At 40.3% G+C, this 21,100-nt stretch overlaps 1 protein-coding gene across 3 annotated transcripts in view; it reads right to left on the reverse strand.

Annotated features, from left to right (window-relative positions):
* Window positions 1-1,106: 1,106 nt before the first annotated feature.
* SP1 (Sp1 transcription factor) overlaps window positions 1,107-21,100 on the reverse strand; it is a 41,352-nt gene continuing 21,358 nt past the window's right edge. For all 3 annotated transcript variants that reach the window (XM_058558119.1, XM_058558118.1, XM_058558120.1), the window contains exons 4-6: window positions 7,011-7,179; window positions 4,442-4,641; window positions 1,107-3,986 (exon numbers count right to left, since the gene is read on the reverse strand). In XM_058558119.1, the coding sequence (XP_058414102.1) occupies window positions 3,673-3,986; window positions 4,442-4,641; window positions 7,011-7,179 (683 nt within the window). In that variant the 3' untranslated portion in view covers window positions 1,107-3,672. The remainder of the gene's footprint in view (window positions 3,987-4,441; window positions 4,642-7,010; window positions 7,180-21,100) is intronic.

A 21,100-nucleotide genomic window follows, 5' to 3' on the forward strand; every position in this document is an offset into this window, starting at 1 on the left:
ACTATCCTCATTTCCTTGGTACCTGGATCTCCAAAACTTGTTTGATCCAATCCCAAGGTCCAAAAGGCATCAGGGTACTTATACTTGAATGAAAACTTTAAGCAAGTAGCACCAGGGCTCCCCTAAAGCATAACAGGGGCCTGATTAATACCCCCAGAAGAATCCCTCAAAAAGTATATAAATTTATTGCGTCCTAGCAAAGATCTGCAGCTTCCAGTATTCACAAAAGGTGAAGATATTAACAATACAAAATATATTCTGAAAGTCAAACTGCAGTTCATAGTGCTTTCTCAGATTTGTTAAAAAAATACAATGCTTAGTTTCCTATATAGGATATACAAAAGCAAAAAATATATATATATGTATATAGTAGAAATAAATCAATCAGCCATAGTAATTTACAGCTTTTGTCTCTAACCCTCCCCCAATCATAATCTTTACCCCACACTTTAGTCTATACTTTCTGGGATCAAGGGTTCTATTTATATTCTGAACCAGGCTGAGAAATACCCATTAAATTGTGTTCTGCATAGCACCCACAGTGTGCCAGCTGGGAGGTCCCTGAAGGAAGATGGTGTGGGGTTGTTACTGCTCTGGGTAAAACGTGAGACTGTCAATGATTAGCAGATGAATGTGCATGGGCAACCTGAAATGACAAGGGAATGAGTGCTTTAATATTACCACTTCTCTGGGGATCCCCTGCCCCACAAGGTTTGGTCATTAAAAAAATTAAATAAAAAAGCAACTCATGAAAAAAAATTTTAGAATCAATATGTCTGTCAGTTACATTAATTTCTGCTGGCCAAAAGTTCAGGGAAAGGGATTTTCAGCAACAAGCTCCTGACTCAAGGAATGTAGGCTCCTAACTTCCTGTGCAAAAGACTGAGTGGCTCACTGCTGCTGGGAGACAAAAGCAGAAGCTGCTTCAGTTCAGGGGCCAAACAAGATAAAGGATCTGGAGCTTCCTGGGTGAGAAGGAAATAGGGCAAGTGAAAAAGAACTGGCTATAAATTCACTCATAGTAATGCTAATGAAGGGGACTGAGGGTAAACCAGCATTCCATCCCAGAAAGAAACATCATCAAATAACCTTCAAAAAGCTTGTAGTCCTTAGCATCATTAAGCTAGTTTATATCTAATAATTTCATACTGGGGAAGATTCCATTCCTTGAAATGCTCTAGCAAAATACTGCACACTCCAGTGAGTTATCCTGCCCCTTTCTTCTAAAAGATGCCTATGTACATGATTACAGACATAAAATAACAGGTTCTGAGTTCTGCCTTTCAGTGGGAATAAAGGTGTGATAAGCGGCTGGGCATGGATGACTTGTACCTCAGTATTAACAGAATTTGATCTGGGGAAAGTTCCTTGCAATAGTTCCTGAGTGTTAAAAACAGTTATTAAGTCTGCAGAGAAAGGACCCAATGGAGTGAACTATTGTTTAGAATATTAACAGTTATTGTATTTCAGGTTAAACAACAACACAAACTTACCCAAACCCTAATTTAGATAGATTTTATATAAAATACATAGAATCATAGCATCATCTATTTGTAGTCAAGGTAAAAAGATTTATGAAAGGAACTAGGACTCTGCTATAGATCTGGATGTTGGTTTCACTCTCAAACACAAAAATAGTTTCTTTTTTTAAAAGTGCAGTAGAATATGTCCCATTCATAATTGTAACTAATTTATCATTAGCAAAGAAATGACCTCAGGAACATACCCAGGTTTCAAGACAGATTTCTAGGTAATGGGCCTGAAAGGCATTTTGATCTGAATTTGATTTATTTTCCAACAATTTCATATATAATTTCTCATCTGTGTGTAGATATATACAGGCACAAACACACATTCACACACAGTCATACACAAACACTTCACTTTCTATCAGATCAGGGTAATTTTTTATTGCAGGTCTCTTTTAGTATTGGCTAACAGAAAACCTATCCCCAACCTAACAGATTACACACATACACACAGCCATTTCCACACTTCCTCACAGTGAAAAGCTCTCTGACAAGTTACGAGAAGGTCAAGAGAGACAACGTTTTAATGGCTGGGCCTTGAGGACAAGTCTGGTTGCATTTAAATCTCAGTGCCAAATGCACTAAGAGTTCCCTGCCGCTATAATTTTTGGATCAGTCTCTTCAGGAATCAGGCCATGGAGAAAGCAGGATAGTTTCTCCTGATCTCTCCTATAAACCACAGTGGTAAGACAAGATTTCTTTTTGTTCTGGGCTATCATTCCCATGATCGTGTGCGTCCTTTTCCCTTAGGAACCACCCAAGGAAGAGTTAAGGGAAAAGATCAAAGAACCACTGCCTTGCCACTAGTACATGCTCTGGAGTCTGCAGAATGGAAACCTGGAACAGATTCATTGGCTGATGCTCCTTAATAACATAATGGGAAAGAAACTACTGGGGATGATTCAAAAGAGAAAGTGTATTTCCTTTCAGAATGTAAATTCAGAAGCCCACACATCAAAGCTTAGAGCTACCTTGGAAGACAGCTGTACAAAAGTCCAAATACTCCATTAACTCCTGAACTGGACTACTATGAGTCACTTCCACTTCTGAGCACACCATTTTCCTATTGAAAGCCCCTACCTATTATTTTACCATCTTTTGACAGTTTATACAAACTGATCCCAGATTATAACCTTCAAAGGGTCTCTTGTACAATTCCGTAGAAAGACTTCTGATTCTTAATGCTTAAAGCAGCTAATGAAGAGAGGTGTCTGTGACTCTCCAGCGCCAAGAGGGTGCCTGCGTCAGTAGTATTTTGAACACTCCCTCCACAGCTATCTCAAGCATCAGCCTGGGCTTCAAGGCTTCTCCATTCTGCTGCTGGAACTAAGGACTTTAAAAGACTGATAGAAGTGCCTCATCCAGGGATCACTACCAAAAACAAAACATGAAGTGATCAGGTGAGGCAAAGGGAGACAGAGAGGGTTGAGTCAGGAAAGGAGTGCAAGAAGCTGATCCCAAATAAAAACACAAAATTAAGAAAGGAAAACATTATGTATGTATATATAAGCTAAAAGCAGATCATATGAATCTTAATCTGGTGGGAAGCCAAGACAACATCTATAGAAAAGCTTGATGTGTCACAACAAGGCTCAGCCATAAAGAAATAAGGCAATATAAAAAAATGACCAAGGTATTTTGGTCACAGAATGGTCTCCTTCCTCCTCCCAGCCAACCCCTGTGAATGCATCTCTATATATCTTTTATATATATATATATATATATATATATAATATAGAATCTGTTTTTTGTTAAAAAGTATTTCAATGATCATATATATTTATCAAGGCATGATGGCTTTAGGAAACGGGGGATCCATCATGGGGGAGCTGAGAAGGGAAATGCAGGGAGGGGAGGCTGGGGTAAGAAGTGTAAGAAGAAACTATTTGGGGTCAAACAAATGCTCATCAAAGGGTGGCACCAACAGAATTTTCACTAATGTTTCCCACTTCAAGGAGGTACTGATGATACAGGTGGGTGCCAGGACCCCATCTCTTCTCTTGTATCCCTCCCCCAATTCTTCCCACCACCATGGATTTTAATGCCTCATGGCTCTCTCTCCCACGTCTCTTGGACCCATGCTACCTTGCAACCCAGGGTTGATGGGTATGGCCCATATGTCTCTGGCCCTGGTTGCCTAATCTCAGAAGCCATTGCCACTGATATTAATGGACTGCAGATCCGCCACCTGCATGACGTTGATGCCACTGTTGGCAAGACGGGCAATACCCTCTGGACAGATGGCCTCCATGGCTACCATATTCGTGGTAATAAGGGCCGAAGGGGTGGCAGTGCCGCTGCCTTCTGAACCTGCCCCACTGTCCAGGGGCAAAGTGCCCACACTCAGGGCTACACCTGGGCCTCCCTTCTTATTCTGGTGGGTCTTGATATGCTTTGACAGGTGGTCACTCCTCATGAAGCGCTTGGGACACTCAGGGCAGGCAAATTTCTTCTCACCTAGATAAAGGAAGAGAAAGAAGATAAGAAACTGACATCTCAGGAAGCAGGGGCACCTTGTCCAACTCACTGCTTTCAAACTATATTAGGCAGAACAAGATCAAGCTTAGAAGGTGATAAAAGCAAGAAAAATCTGGTATATTTTCCTTTTGGGGAGAAGAAAAATAGGTAAGGGTTTGGGAGTCCTCAGAAAGGAAGGAATACAGCAGAAAAGTAAGGCAGGACCGAGACTAAGAAGGTAATGGGGTCATGGTCCTCCTTCAAAACCCCACTCAAAACCTAGCTCCTTCCTTCTTAGAAGTTTTCAAGATTAATTCCAATTCCATTTGTGATCCACACATTCAGTTTCAAATATATGTTGCTCAGAAATTTTTATTTCATAGATATATTTTGTAGTCTTTCCATTCTGGTCTATGGTCTATTACTATTTCTATCTTCTCCAGGCTCCAGCTTACCTGTGTGTGTGCGTTTGTGCCTCTGCAGCTCATCTGAACGTGTGAAGCGTTTCCCACAGTATGACCAGGTGCACATGAATGGCCTCTCGCCTGTATGCCAGCGCAAGTGTGCCCGTAGGTGTGAGGTCTTGCCATATACTTTGCCACAGCCTTGGATGTGGCAAATGTGCTGTTTCTTTTTGCCAGGATCCCCAGAGCCCCTGAAAGTGAGAATACAACTATTCATTATTCATCCTAGAAACAAAAATTAAAGAACCACAAAGTGTCAACAGTAACTACCTGACCCACTCAAAACTAACCCAAACTTTTATTTTAAAAAAAGCCTTCTCTTTAGTATCAAAAGATAAATCTTTGGTTGATTCTAGTTCTTAACACCCAAAATTCAAGTTGTAGCTTTCTTCTCTACTGGATATTTGCTCTTTCCTGCTTTCCTGTTCCTTAATCAATTTTGATGTTTGATGTTTGAAGAGATCATCATTCTAATGGTGACTTGTGAAGTCTGTGAGGCATTTTCTTGTATTTTTCATGAAGTTTAAAGTCTCAATACAAGCATTTTCCATGGGAACTACTGTGAATATGGTGATATTTTTGGCTAGGAACTTACTTAATGAGCAAAGGGTCTCTCCATTTAAGCACCTGGTGGAGAACTTTAAAGAAGATATAATATTTTACAACTATAGAACTTTTCTCCTAGAATAAAGGTCAAGAGCCAAATGGTGAAGATTAAAAGATGAAAAGCTGGAGCAGTATCAGGGACTTCAGTGGACGAGGAAGACGGGCTGGATAAAAGTTAAAAGAGGGGAATAAGGACTCTAATTAATTTAAGGTAGGTAAAAAAAAAAAAAAATACATATTCCCTATATGGAGCAAATCCTAAGCTCCTCCCAGGAATCAGTTCTGAAAAGTTTCTGCCAAACCAATCTGTTCCATGCATGATCCACAAAGTGGGCATTGGGGAGATTTCCAAGAGGAACTTTTCTTGGGTTTTTTTTTTTTTTTTTTTTTTTTTGGTGAGGAAGATTAGCCCTGAACTAACATCCACTGCCAATCCTCCTCTTTTTGCTCAGGAAGATGGGCCCTGGGCTGACATCCATGCCCATCTTCCTCTAATTTATATGGGATGCCGCCAAGGCATGGCTCGACAAGCAGTGCGTTGGTCTGCACCCGGGATCCCAACCTGCGAACCCCGGACTGCCGAAGCTGAGCATGCGCACTTAACTGCTACAGCACCGGGCCCGCCCATTTTCTTGGGTTTTAAGAGCACATATTAGCAGAGGAAAAAAAAAACCATAACAGAAGTGAAATCACACTTAGGTGGAAATCAGCAGAGAATTTCCTTCAAAAATTTAAGTCCAGGGGCCGGCCCGGTGGCACAAGCGGTTAAGTGCACACGCTCCGCTGCGGCGGCCTGGGGTTCGCCGGTTCAGATCCTGGGCGCGCACCAACGCACCGCTTGTCAAGCCATGCTTTGGCAGCGTCCCACATAAAGTAGAGGAAGATGGGCACGGATGTTAGCCCAGGGCCAGTCTTCCTCAGCAAAAAAGAGGAAGATTGGCATTGGATGTTAGCTCAGGGCTGGTCCTCCTCACACACACACAAAAAAACAACAAAAAAAATTTAAGTCCACTTTAAGCTTTGTTAGAGGGAAACTCTATTGTACTCAGTGCTTTTGATTCAGGTTTTTCCTGTAATGTAGAGTAACCTACAAAGAACTCAAATTATTATTATTATTTTTTGGTCTTTTTTTTTTGTGAAATTTTTGTTGTACATTATTGTTTTATCAGTCACCATATAAGGGCATCCCTCCGCCCCTTGTGCCCACCCTCCACCCCCCTAGCCCCTGGTAACCACCAAACAGTCAAAGAACTCAAATTATTTTTTATTTTTATGCTTATTTTTATTGGGACACACTTTAACAGACTTTTCAAAGGCATTTAAAAAACTACGTGACTTTCTATTGTCTTTCAAAAGCAGTGACTTAAAGGAAAAGAACAGAACTTGGAACTCTCCAGAGATAATATTGAATAGCAGGTACTACTAATGAGAAAATTTGTCAGAACTTTGATTTACAGGACACGTTAGATTCCCTGATGGAAGAATTTTCCATCTGGAGTAAGCATTTTGTCTATTTTGAGGGAAAATAAGACTCTGGAAAACTCATGATTCTCACACAGCCACTATAAAAAATCATTACAGTAGGTATGTTTCTTTTTCTTTGCAAGGCTGTTTTATAAGCAATCTTGTTAAAACCATCTCAAAACAGACATATGGTAACAATCATGAGACCAGTTGGCTCCATCTGATTTCCTTATCTCTAGGGGAAAGCAGGCACCTATTAAGGCTCAAGGTAGAAGAGTCAATGAAAGGATGAGAGCGGGAACCAAGATCCTATAATACAACCTAATCAAATGTATTATACTATCTCTGATCCCTTTGCAATACTGCCAAATCTTAAATGTTAAAAAATTAACCCTCTTCTCACCTCCAAATCTATTCACTTTTCTTCTTTAAGAAAAGAGACTTAAGAGTCTCTTAAGTCACACTTAAGAGACTGGCTGGGTCAACTTACCTTCCTTCACTATCTTTACAGTAGGGACAGGTACATGCTTCCCGCCGGGTCCTCCGACCAGCTTGGGGTTGGGGATCTGGGCTGTTCTCACCCTCCTCTCCGCCTGCTGTGTCATCATGTATTCCATCACCACCAGCCCCATGCAGGCCAAGCTGAGCTCCATGATCACCTGAAATTAAGAAAGTAAAGGGTCAACGTGGGAAGTAGGGAAGGTCATCACAGCCGCAGACATCTCAGTGACACTTTACATTTACAGCACCATTCTTCAAAGGTTTGAAATCACATTCACTTGGGCCGGCCCCGTGGCTTAGCGGTTAAGTGCGCGAGCTCTGCTGCTGGTGGCCTGGGTTCGGATCCCGGGTGCGTACAGACACACCACTTCTCTGGCCATGCTGAGGCTGCGTCCCACATACAGCAACTAGAAGGATGTGCAACTATGACATACAACTATCTACTGGGGCTTTGGGGGGAAAAATAAATAAATAAATGAAAAAAAATTATTGAAATCAGTGATACAGCCCATACTTGACATCTCAAGAACTTTTGCTGAAAATATGAAGAGCAATAAGTATATGAAAACACAATCCATCTCACTAAATTGTAAAAATGCAACTCTATTTATAATGGACTTTTGTCATTTTTCACCTATCAGATTACAAAAAGTTAAAACTCTAATAACGCACAGCCCTGGCAAGGGTATGAGGAAACTGCCATTTTTATATACAGGTGGTGATAACTTAGTACAACTTTTTGAAAGGCCAATTTGGCAATATTATTAAAAATTTAAATGCACATCTTCAAAGTAATTCCACCTTGAACCAGCAATCTCCTATGGATATACTCATGAGTATACAAAGATATGTGACAATGATGTTTTCTGTAGCTTTATAACAACAAAAAACTGGAAACAATAAAAATGTACCCCACTGAGGAATTAGTTAAGCAAATTACGATAAACTTATGCAATGGACTACTACACATCCATTAAAAATAATGAGATGAAGTTATGTACTGTTACCGAAAGATGCCCAACAAATCTCTTATTGACGCCCAGAGCTAAAGTGCTAGGAAACCAACCAAACGGAAATGACTAAAAATAAGCCTTAAACGGATTCCAAACTAAAAATCATACAAAACCTGAGAGGGGAAACTTCCTGAAATGAGCAAAAAATTGTGTTGCATATTCAGCAGCGAATAGTACATGTCACGTATATTATAAATTTTGACAACGAGGAGAGGAAAGAGCTGAGATCAAAGTTAACTGTATAGCTAGGTATATACCTCAGGAAGGTTTTGATTTGGGACTGGATGCTTTTCAGAATGCCAGAAAAAGGAAGAAAATATCAAGCATATGTTCTACTGTCACTTGATGTCATCTGCTTTTAAAGATAAAATTTGTATGAAATCACCGTAATTTCTGTCTTAGTTAGAATAGATAAATGCTAGTTTCACAAACAATGCTCACCCTTATGATAAGCAGTGTATTCTGAAATTTTCTAGACTCTATTTAAATTTTTTTTCCTTAATGCTCGTCATCACCCAGTATATTGATTTTATGAACCACTAATGGGTCACACTGGACATTTTCACAGTGCTCTAGGCCAATGGACAAAAGTAATGTTTTAAATAGATAACAGTCTTCTCAAGTTTTCAAAGCCTACTATCAGCAAGTATTCACCTATGAAAGCACCTTGTATAAAAGTTAATGACTCGGGGCCGGCCCCATGGCTTAGCGGTTAAGTGCTCGCGCTCCGCTGCTCGCGGCCTGGGTTCGGATCCCGGGCGCACACTAACGCACCGCTTCTCCCGCCATGCTGAGGCCGCGTCCCACATACAGCAACTAGAAGGATGTGCAGCTATGACATACAACTATCTACTGGGGCTTTGGAGGGAAAAATAAATAAATAAAATCTTAAAAAAAGAAAAAAAAAGTTAATGACTCGGACCGGCCCCGTGGCTTAGCGGTTAAGTGCGCACGCTCCGCTGCTGGCCGCCCGGGTTCAGATCCCGGGCGCGCACCGACGCACCACTTCTCCAGCCATGCTGAGGCCGCGTCCCACATACACAGCAACTAGAAGGATGTGCAGCTATGACATACAACTATCTACTGGGGCTTTGGGAGGAAAAATAAATAAATAAATAAAATTATATATATAAAAAAAAGTTAATGACTCTATCCATACTTAAGATTTCTATAAATGCAGACTGTTGAATTGGTCTTATAAAGAAGGAAACCAGGCTGGCCCAGTGGCATACTGGTTAAGATCGGGCACTCCGCTTCGGTGGCCCAGGGGCTGCAGGTTTGGATCCTGGGCACGGCCCTATGCACTGCTAATCAAGCCATGTTGTGGCGGCATCCCATATACAAAATAGAGGAAGATGGGTACCGATGTTAGCTCAGAGCTAATCTTCCTCAGCAAAAAGAGGAGGATTGGCAATGGATGTTAGCTCAGAGCCGGTTTTCCTTACAAAAAAAAAAAAAAAAAGGACACTGAGTAAATGGGGTAGGTCACACTTAACACCTAGAAATCTAGGCTCTTGATTTTTACTTCTGTACCTAATCTCCACTCTCTTCAGCTCATCAACATAATTCTGAGTTACTATGCCTAATAATAAGCTCTCCTTGTGCTTTTTTTCTTACTCTACCACTTCTAAGCACCAGCCTATGGCATTAAAATAAATTTAATGAGAATGTTTTAAGATTTTCATGGTATTGGCAGAGCCATGGTATTGGAAGTACTAGAATACAGGGTTAACGACACGTTTTGGAGTAAGACAGACCTAGAAATGAGTCTCTGTACCACCATCTGATCAGCTTTCTGACAGTGAGCAAGTAACTTCTCTAGTTATCAGTTTCTCCATCAGTAAAAATGGGAAGAAATATTATCAATCTCATAAAGTTATTGTGAAAAACAAATGAAATAATACAAGTAAGGTGCTTAGCAAACATTCAACACATTGCAGCTCACATTATTAGGAAAATATCTTGTGGGAAAACCATAGTGAGAAATCAGGGAATAAGATACACACCAACATTTTGTCTAATCAATCCACCTTAAAAACTATACCGTGTTACTGAGTGGAAACTCCCCCTAGTGGGGATGGAGAATTTATCCTTTGAAATAAGCCCAAAAAGCTTAGCAGGCAAGGCAGGATTCTGGTTAGTATTACCAGTGGTTACCCACCAAAAATAACCTTCAGAAGAGAAATTTATGAAACTGTAGATCCAGCTATCTACAATAGGTTTTTAGAAACAAGATAAAAGCATGGTACATATAAGCAAATCATTTTCTTTGACCCAAGAGCTTCAAAGAGAGAAAATAGAGCTTTGGATCTATTTTCTAAGCTAACCTGACTCCACTAAAATTTTTTTTTAATAATTTTATTTATTTTTCCCCCAAAGCCCCAGTAGATAGTTGTATGTCATAGTTGCACATCCTTCTAGTTGCTGTATGTGGGACGCAGCCTCAGCATGGCCGGAGAAGCTGTGCATTGGTGTGTACCCAGGATCCGAACCCGGGCTGCCAGCAGCGGAGCGCGCGCACCCAACTGCTAAGCCACGAGGCCGGCCCCTGACTCCACTAAAATTTGAGAAGCAATTTATTAATCCCCAAAGTTGTCCTCTGTCCCAATCAACTAGAAAGAGGCAAACTTTTCTCCATTTTATTTAAGTATAAGAATAGGGGCCGGCCCTGTGGCATAGTGGTTAAATGTGCGTGCTCCGCTGCTAACGGCCCGAGTTTGGATCCCGGGCGCACACTAATGCACCGCTTGTCAGGCTACGTTGTGGCGGCGTCCCATATAAAGTGGAGGAAGATGGGCACAGATGTTAGCTCAGGGCCAATCTTCCTCAGCAAAAAGAGGAGAATTGGTATGGATGTTAGTTAGCTCAGGGCTGATCTTCCTCACCAAAAAACAAATAAATCAATAAATATAAGAATAACATTCAGGACAGGACATAATTCAGTAAAGAGGGAAACAAAGAAATACTTAGACATTAGGACTCTCTAAAATCTAGCTTTCTTTCAAATTCTTACAAAATAGACAGTCAAAACTAATATCCTCCTGAACCTTCACTATGATTTCAAAGGATTTTTTTTTTCAAATATGAAAACTGGGAATGGGGCTAGATAAAATGAACAACGCTGAATTTCATTTAACAAAAGGAGCAAGGAAACGCCAAGAAAACATCAACATCAGACCAGAATCTGTTTCCAGCCTCTTTTAATAACCGTTTTAGAAACAGAATAGTTTTATCTTAAAATGTGGCACTGGTTAGGCAATCAAATAAATTAAAGATGTTCCTTTCCATGATGAAAATAACTAGTAAACCAAAGGCACAGTTTAATGACAGTCTTGCCAAGCCCAGTGGTTGCCTCCAGCATGAGTTTCTGAAATAGCTGTGGCAGTTACACACGTTTTCAGTTTCCTCAAAGTGAAGAAGTGTGCTGAAGTCATGAACTTTCAAGACCACTATGACAGGTCAAACACCCTATTCTCCGAGGAGAAACTTAGGCAGTACTAAAATAAGATGAAATAAGAACCTCCTCAATAATTTTCAAAAGGGTGGCTCCCATACACATCCCTATTCATCTGCTCTTTGGAAAGATTTTGGGAACACTGCATTAACGTTAATTCAGTAAGTATTAATACAGTAAGACTGAATTTCAAAATTATACCTACACGAAGCACACACTAGGTTTTCTGACTGTGTTTCATTCTACACAATAGATTTAATACAAAGAAGTATATCTCAGGGCCGGCCCCATGGCTTAGCGGTTAAGTGCCCGCGCTCCGCTACTGGCGGCCCGGGTTCAGATCCCGGGCACACCGACGCACCGCTTGTCGGCCATGCTGAGGCCGCGTCCCACATACAGCAACTAGAAAGATGTGCAACTATGACATACAACTAGGTACTGGGGCTTTGGGGAAAAAAAGGAGGAGGATTGGCAATAGACGTTTGCTCAGAGCCAGTCTCCCTCAGCAAAAAGAGGAGGATTAGCATGGATGTTAGCTCAGGGCTGATCTTCCTCACAAAAGGAAAAACAAAAAAGAAGTATATCTCAGACCACGAAGTGTTTGTGTGTTCAACCACGTTGAAACAGAATACTGGTAACACATCAGTTTTGTGTGAGGAACATCAAGTATCCAGAATATGGCCCCAAGTCAAGAAACAAAAATGTCTCTAGTGACAGAAATAGATGATTCATAATACATGGTACTTTATCTTTTTAAATAATAATAATTGTATTAATCTGGTTTCCCAGTCCAAAGTGAATAAGAGGTAGCAAATTAGAGAAAAAGAAATAAAGAATTATACTTTTAATGGCAGAAAAACTGACAACTGGGAGTGATAAAATGTAATACCAATAAATACATAAAGATAGCCTCAAAATTCATCCCTATATTGACTACTTGGTTACTCTTGAGGTACAGTTTAATGTAGGAGAGACAGGATAAATGCTTGATTCTGTCAATTACTAGTTTTCAACATAATGAGTTGGTTTCCTAGAATCCTTGAGAAGTAACAAATGAGTTTTCCTTTTCTTAAAAATCCAGTTTATTGAGATATAATGTACATACAATAAAATTCACCCTTTTAATAAGTTTAGACCAGGGTTCTCAACCGGGGCCATGTTGCTCCCCAGGAAACATCTGACGATGTATGGAGACATTTTTGATGGTCATATCTGGCATTTAGTGATGCTAAACATTCTACAATGCACAGGACAGCCCATTCCTCTCCCAAAAACAAAGAATTATCTGGTTCAAAATGTCAATAGCGCTGAGGTTGAGAAACCATGGTTTAGACAAATGTATACAATAAGTAGTGTAACCACTAATACAAGCAAGATATAGAACATTTCCACCACCTCAAATAGTTCCCACACGCCCTTCTGCAGTCTTTTTTGCATCAATATGAACTCATAGATTTAAACACATTTGCTGTTTTGATCCATTGCAGTTATTATCCTTACTGATGCTCAAACTACCCCATTAGACTGTTTTCTCATTAGACTGGAGTTAAGGGTTTTGGAGAAGAATACCACAAAAGTGAAGTGCCCTTCTCATTATATCATATTAGGAGGTACATGATATCAACATACTCTGTTTTTTGGAAGGAGATCCAGGAAGATTAAAAAAAAAATCAGCTGCCGCCATTATGTCCCCACAATTTTCAGTAAATTATCTTTGGAAATTTTTAAGATAAAGAAAGATTCAGTCATCTAAAATAATTATTTAGATGGACTCCTCATTCTCTACCTGTGGGTGTTACAGTGGTACTGTCTGTGTATGTGCACGAGCTCTGGTGTTCAATAACAGATACTACTACTTGTTCCCAGTTTTCATTCTCTCCTTCTTCCTCCCTAAAAGCCACATGATTTTGTTCAAGGTAACAATGTGCTGGGTTAAAAATATTCTCCTTCCCAGGTTCCCTTGCAGATAAGGGGTAGCCAAGTGACAATCTGGTGTAAAACAAAATTGCTGGGTAAGACTTTCAGGAAAGCTCTTTAAGTGGGAACAACTAGGCTTGCTTCCTCCTTTTTTCTTTTTTTTTTAAAGATTTTATTTTATTTATTTATTTTCCCCCCAAAGCCCCAGTAGATAGTTGTATGTCACAGCTGCACATCCTTCTAGTTGCTGTATGTGGGACGCGGCCTCAGCATGGCCAGAGAAGCGGTGTGTTGGTGCGCGCCCAGGATCCGAACCCGGGCCACCAGCAGCGGAGCGCGCGCACTTAACCGCTAAGCCACAGGCCAGCCCGGCTTGCTTCCTCCTTTATCAAATTTCACCTTTCCCTCCTTTATCCTGTCTGGAAAGAGGTCACATGACCAAAGGTGGAGCAGCTGCCTTGCAAGCACAGCAAGTGTCCCACACTAAGGCAAAAGCAAACATGGCCAGAGTTACTACTGTTACCTGCTGCTGCCACACCAGCCTTGGACTCACTACCTCCAGATTTCATGTTATACACCTCTATCTGGTTAAGCCACTATAATAGGTTTTCTGGTATATACAGCTAAATGTCCTAACTGCAAAAAAAAAAAAAAAAAAAAAAGGAATTATGCTTTTTTGGGGGGGTATGGGGGGGAAAATTAGCCCTGAGCTCACATCCACTGCCAATCCTCTTTTTACTGAGGAAGATTGGCCCCGGGCTAACATCCATGCCCATCTTCCTCTACTTTATATGGGACACTGCCACAGCATGGCTTGACAAGCGGTGTCAGTCCGTGCCCGGGATCCAAAACTGTGAACCCCGGGCTGCTAAAGCAGAGCGTGCAAACTTAACCACTACGCCACCGGGCCAGCCCCAGGAATTACGTTTTCTTAAACTGAGTCATGACTATGCTGGGCATATCAATTTTTCTTGACTGTGCAATCTATATCTCAGTATATCACACCAGTATTTTGTGTTACTATTTTTTGTGTGTGTCAAACTGGTAAGAGCCTTTAATTTTCTCTGTCCAATTCCCAGAACTATGCTATAAGTGAAGAAGCATCTAACAAAAAATTCTGATGATGCTAATTTTATATTAAATTAGACCACACAAGAATAGAGAACAGGCACCAGAAACGTATTTCCTTCTGCTCCAGAACGCAAGCCCTTGCTAATTCATTAGGAACCTCTGCTTTATACAAATCCATATACTTCGCTTCTTTTTTTTTTTTTTTAAAGATTTATTTATTTATTTTCCCCCCAAAGCCCCAGTAGATAGTTGTATGTCATAGCTGCACATTCTTCTAGTTGCTGTATGTGGGACGCGGCCTCAGCACGGCCGGAGAAGTGGTGCGTCGGTGCACGCCCGGGATCCGAACCCGGGCCGCCAGCAGCGGAGCGCGTGCACTTAACCACTTACACCACTGGGCTGGCCCCTTAAATGACTGATTTTTGAAAAGAGCGATGGTAGAGAGAGTATGGAGAGAGAATCACTTCCATACAACTCTTAGCAGCATGAGTGCACAAAAGCATACGGAGGGAAACAGCCTGGTGTGAGTGGAGGGCATTTAGGCAACACAGATCAAGTCTTTAGGATGTGACTAATCTCTAACTGAGCAAGTATACTATTAAGAGTAAGGACATGTGCCAAATACTGTATTAAGCTCTGGGGATAGTTAGATATAATCCTGGCCATTAGAGAGCTTCTATCTCACTAGGAAGACACAAAATGAAACCAACAAGTATAATATCTGTCCTATAATTTGTATAATAAAGTACTAATAAAATGCTCTGATAAAAGAAGTACAAGAGTAGGGAGGGGGAGTATTAGAAGAAAGAAAAGTGGAATATTCTGGGCTATTCCATCAGATAATGGTGAGAGATAATAAAGGTCTAAAGTAGGGCAGTGGTTCCAGTGAAGAGAAATGCATGGCTAAGAAATAATGAAGAGTAAAAAAAGGCAGGATTTAGTTGCTTCAAAGTTTCTAGGATAGAAGTGAAATAGCAAGACTGCCAGGGATATGAACAAAAGACAGGCAACAAATATTTTTAAGATCTTTCAAAGATACAGACTAAGGAACTCATTAAAAGTGAATTTAACCAAGTAACTCCACTCCTAGGTATACAAAGAGAAATAAAAACATATGTCCAGGGGCTGGCCCGGTGGCACAAGCGGTTAAGTGCGTGCGCTCCACTGCGGTGGTCCGGGGTTCGTCAGTTTGGATCCTGGGTGCGCACCAAAGCACTGCTTGGCAAAGCATGCTGTGGCGGTGTCCCATATAAAGTGGAGGAAGATAGGCACGGATGTTAGCCCAGGGCCAGTCTTCCTCAGCAAAAAAAAAAAAAAAAAAAAGAGGAAGATTGGCAGATGTTAGCACAGGGCTGATCTCACACACACAAAACAATATCCATACAAAAATTTGTACACAAACATGCAGAGCATTATTCACAACAGTCAAAAAGTAGAAACAACCCAAATGTGCATCAACTGATGAATGGATAAACAAAATGTAGTATATTCACACAATGAAATATGATTTGGCAATAAAAAAGGATGAATCACAACATGCTACAACACAGATGAACTTTGAAAACATTCTGCTAAACGAAAGAAGCCAGTTACAGAAGGCCACGTATTTTATGATTCTACCTATACGAAATACCCAGAATTGGTAAATCCATACAGATGGTAAGTAAATTACCTTAGGCTGCCTTGGACTGGACATGAGGAGTGAAAACGGGGAAAGACAACTAACGGGCCACGTGGTGTTTCTTTTTGGCGTGCACCTACTACCACCTTTGGTAGTAGTAGGTGCACAATACTGTGAATATACTAAAATCCACTGAACTGTACATTTTATTTTATTTATTTTTTTTCTGAGGAAGATCAGCCCTGAGCTAACATCCATGCTAATCCTCCTCTTTTTGCTGAGGAAGACCAGCTCTGAGCTAACATCTATTGCCAATCCTCCTCCTTTTTTTCCCCAAAGCCCCCAGTAGATAGTTGTGTGTCATAGCTGCACACCCTTCTAGTTGCTGTATGTGGGACTCGGCCTGAGCATGGCCGGAGAAGCGGTACATCGGTGCGCGCCCGGGATCCGAACCCGGGCCGCCAGTAGCGGAGCACGCACACTTAACCGCTAAGCCATGGGGCCGGCCCCCGAACTGTACATTTTAAATGGGTGAATTATATGGTATACGAATTATAGCTCAACAAAGCTGTTTTAAAAAGCAAACTATAGTTCAAAAAACTCTTTAAAAGAAAGGAAGGAAGGACGGAGAAATGGTTCAAAGGGGAAAATTGAAAAGAAAAAATAACCTACGTTGGCGGGTGGGGGGCACCATGGGAGTAGCGAGAAGGAAAATATTTATTTATTTTAATTCAACAAATCTTTATGGCACCTCTGTTGTATGCTCCACACTAATGTTAGGTGCTACAGTCAAGGAGACAAAATCTAGTGAGATAACACACGAGAGAGAGAGATATCTCCAGCTGCCTTTTTTGCTCTAGATGTCAGGAGGCTCAGAGATAAATCTTACATTCAAAATAACTTGAGACACCTCCACCCTTGTCACATTTCAAAAATAATTCTGGGTAGATAAAGTTCAATGTTTACAAAAATGTCTGGAAATAAAGACTGGCAAGAAATTCAAAAACACTAACATTGGTTTCTTTAAATGACAGGCTGCCTTCTTTATATTTTTCCATACTAAATATAATGAAAAATAAAGGGAAGAGAGTTCATATGTTTAAATATGAAGAAAACTATTATCAAACTTTTAGAAGGCATCTCTATTTGATTTTTTAAATTCACTAAAGAAGTCACAAAAGAAAAGATCAATTCACTTGACACATAAAAATGAAAAGCTTCAGGGGCTGACCCTGTGGCCTAGTGGTTAAGTTTGGCACACTCCACTTCGGTGGCCGGGGTTCAGTTCTGGGGTGTGGACCTACAGCACTCTTTGACAGCCATCTACATACAAAACAGCACAAATGTTAGCTCAGGTTGAATCTTTCTCAAGCAAAAAGAGGAAGACTGGCAACAGATGTTAGCTCAGGGTGAATCTTCCTCAGCAAAAAAAAAAAAAAAGAAAAAGAAAAGCCTCTGTATTGAAAAAAGCAAGTAAGAGCTTGAGGAGGTTATTTTCAGCAAATTTTAAAAACAATGCATCTCTTTATTTAAAAAAACAGCCCAGGCAAGTTCCTAAGAATATTATTATCATGCCAGTAGACAAATCAACTGATACAACTTGTAAACAAGCAGAAGGAAAAATATTCAACCTCACTAGTAAGCAAAAACATAAAAACTTAACCTTCGGGGAAAGCTCAGAGTTCATAAAAACGTTTATCACTGAAAAAATCCAACTATGGAAAAAATCATTTGAACAGACATTCATCAATAAATTATTTATAACAGCAATACAAGAAATGGGTTAAAATGTAAACAATAAGGAAATTGTTAAGTAAGTGGATGGAATATTAGGTAATCAGTAAAATTTATAATTAACTGATGTATAACAACTTGGAAAAAAATGCTTATGCCATAATATTACTGAACAAACCAAGGGACAAATTACGTGCATACTAAGAATTAAGCTATGCTAAAAAAATACATGCATTAAACTTTAAATAAAGTAGAAGAAAACATACCAAATTAGTGACTGTGATGAGGAGCGCTATTAGTTTTGTTTTTCTACTTTCTATTTCTAGTATTTTCTGTAATGTAATTATATAACTTTTATCATTAAAAACACCTACACAGGGGCCAGACTGGCAGCACAGTGGTTAAGTTCTCACACTCTGCGTTGGCGGCCCGGAGTTTGCAGGTTCAGATCCCAGGCGTGGACCTACGCACTCCTTATCAAGCCATATATATAAAATATATATATATAAAATAGAGGAAGATGGGCACAGATGTTAGCCCAGGGCTAATCTTTCTCACCAAAAAAAAAAAACCCACAAAAAAAACCAAAACACACACCTACACAGCAAAAAAATAAAAATAAAAAATTCAGCCTGTGCATCTTCCCCTTTCTGGTATATTAAAAGTGCTTTATTTATAGATTTAATAATCGGTTCTTCACATCTCAGAAATGGGTATTTTCCTTAAGTACAGGGCAATCAGCACAAGAAGGTCAAAGGCTCTCACCAGTAGGTGTCACTGTAACTAACTGATAGATGGGTGTTTTTAAAGTCCACCCTCCCAGGCAAGAGGTTTAAGAAGAAAAAAAAGGGGGCTGGCCCCATGGCTTGGCAGTTGAGTGTGCGCGCTCCGCTACTGGCGGCCTAGGTTCAGATCCCAGGCGCGCACCAACGCACCGTTTGTCGGGCCACGCTGAGGCAGCGTCCCACATACAGCAACTAGCAGGATGTGCAACTATGACATACAACTATCTATTGGGGCTTTGGGGAGAAAAAAGGAGGATTGGCAACAGACGTTAGCTCAGGGCCAATCTTCCTCAGCAAAAAGAGGAGGATTGGCATGGATGTTAGCTCAGGGCTGATCTTCCTCACAAAAAAATAAATAAAATAGGGGCCGGCCCGGTGGCGCAAGTGGTTAAGTACGCGCGCTCCGCTGCGGCGGCCCGGGGTTCGCCAGTTTGGATCCCGGGCACGCACCAACACACTGCTTGTTGAGCCATGCTGTGGCGGAGTCCCATATAAAGTAGAGGAAGGCGGGCACGGATGTTAGCTCAGGGCCAGTCTTCCTCAGAAAAAAGAGGAGGATTGGCATCAGATGTTAGCTCAGGGCTGATCTTCCTCACACACACAAAAAATAATAAATAAATAAATAAAATAAAATTCAGTTTAGTTGTAAACAACAAAACATTAAATGTATAAAACCTTTGACCCACTAATGCTTGGAAATTTTTTTTCTTGAGGTGAAATTCACATAACATACAATTAACTATTTTAACATGTACAATTCAGTGGTATTTAGTGCATTCACAATGTTGTACAACTACCACCTCTTTTTACTTTCAAAACTTTCATCACCCCAGAAAAACATTTTTTTTTTTGTGAGGGAGATCAGCCCTGAGCTAACATCCGTGCTAATCCTCCTCTTTTTGCTGAGGAAGATCGGCTCTGAGCTAACATCTATTGCCAATCCTCCTCCTTTTTGTTCCCCACCAAAGCCCCAGTAGATAGTTGTATGTCATAGAAGCACATCCTTCTTGTTGCTGTATGTGGGACGCGGCCTCAGCATGGCCGGACAGGCGGTACGTCAGTGCGCGCCTGGGATCTGAACCCGGGCCGCCAGCAGCCGAGCGCGCGCACTTAACCGCTAAGCCACCGAGCTGGCCCCCAGAAAAACATTTATATCCACTAAGTAATCACTCCCCACTCTCCCCTCACCCCATCCCCTGGCCACCACTATCTCTATGGATTTTCCTATATTAGATATTCCATATAAATGGACTCACACAATATGTAAACTTTTGTCTCTGGCTTCTTTCACTTAGCAGAATGTAAATAATGCTGCTATTAACACTTGTATACAATTTTCTGTGTGAACACAGTTTCGTTTCTCTTAAAAATATACCTAGAAATAGAACTACTCACTTACAGAATTTTAATCTAAAAAGTGTGAATAAGAATGTTCATCACAGCATTGCTTATAATAATGAAATTGTGGAAACAAATGTACATCAATAGGGTTAAGTAAATCCTAGAACAAATACACTATGGAATTATCATACAATCATTTAAATTGATAATGCAGATGTACATTTATTATTATTTATGGAAAAGATGTTCATGATATACTATTCAGTGAAAACAGATATGGAGCATTGTGGATAGTATAATCCTATTTAAGTATTAATAAAACTATATATAGATGTCTTTGTAAATTGTACACAAATGTACAAAAGATGGCTGGAAGGATGTTCACCAAAATTTCAACAGTGGATATCTTTGGATAGTTAAATTTCAATTAATTTTTACTTTATTTTCTGTATTATGAGCATTGTTTAATGTTTCTACCAATACCATTTAAACAAAAGTTATTTTTTAATAAATTTATTTTTCCTGTCCTTAAAGGTAAGTTTTCTAATTTCAGCTCTACAGATCTTCGTAAAGTGAATGCTTTGAATTCTCCCATTTCCCACACTGAAACTGTAATTTACATCAGCAGTCCTTTGTGAGAAACCAGTGTTCCCCCTTCAGATCATTATTCTGCATCCATACATTTATGGCACCAAAGATGCTCTGTATAAAGAAAAACAGAGGTGGTTCCAGTCCTATAGGCATTTAAGATCTAGAACACTGACATACCTAAAATTGTACAAACAGTAGTTAACAAATGTCTTAGATATTTGTTTGTAGGTATTTATACATCTATGAATCTACATCACCACAAAGAATTGAGCAGGTATAATCATTCTCATTCTGCAAATGAACAGAAGTCAAGAAATTCCAAAATCACCAAATTAACAGTCAGTTCAGACCTAACCAGTTCCTTAATTTTCTACTTGCATTTTGCAGAATATTAAAGCCAGCAATTGCATACATTCACACAACTTAAACAATCATTACTTGATAAAACCACATAGTTCAGCAGCAATGTTAAAAAGTGTTAGGAACAGGGCCGGCGTAGCGGTGAAGCACGCGCGCTGCACTGCTGGCAGCCAGGGTTTGGATCCCGGGCGT

This window comes from Diceros bicornis, chromosome 17 (genome assembly GCF_020826845.1).
Source record: "Diceros bicornis minor isolate mBicDic1 chromosome 17, mDicBic1.mat.cur, whole genome shotgun sequence".
In the NCBI taxonomy this organism is placed as follows: domain Eukaryota; kingdom Metazoa; phylum Chordata; class Mammalia; order Perissodactyla; family Rhinocerotidae; genus Diceros; species Diceros bicornis.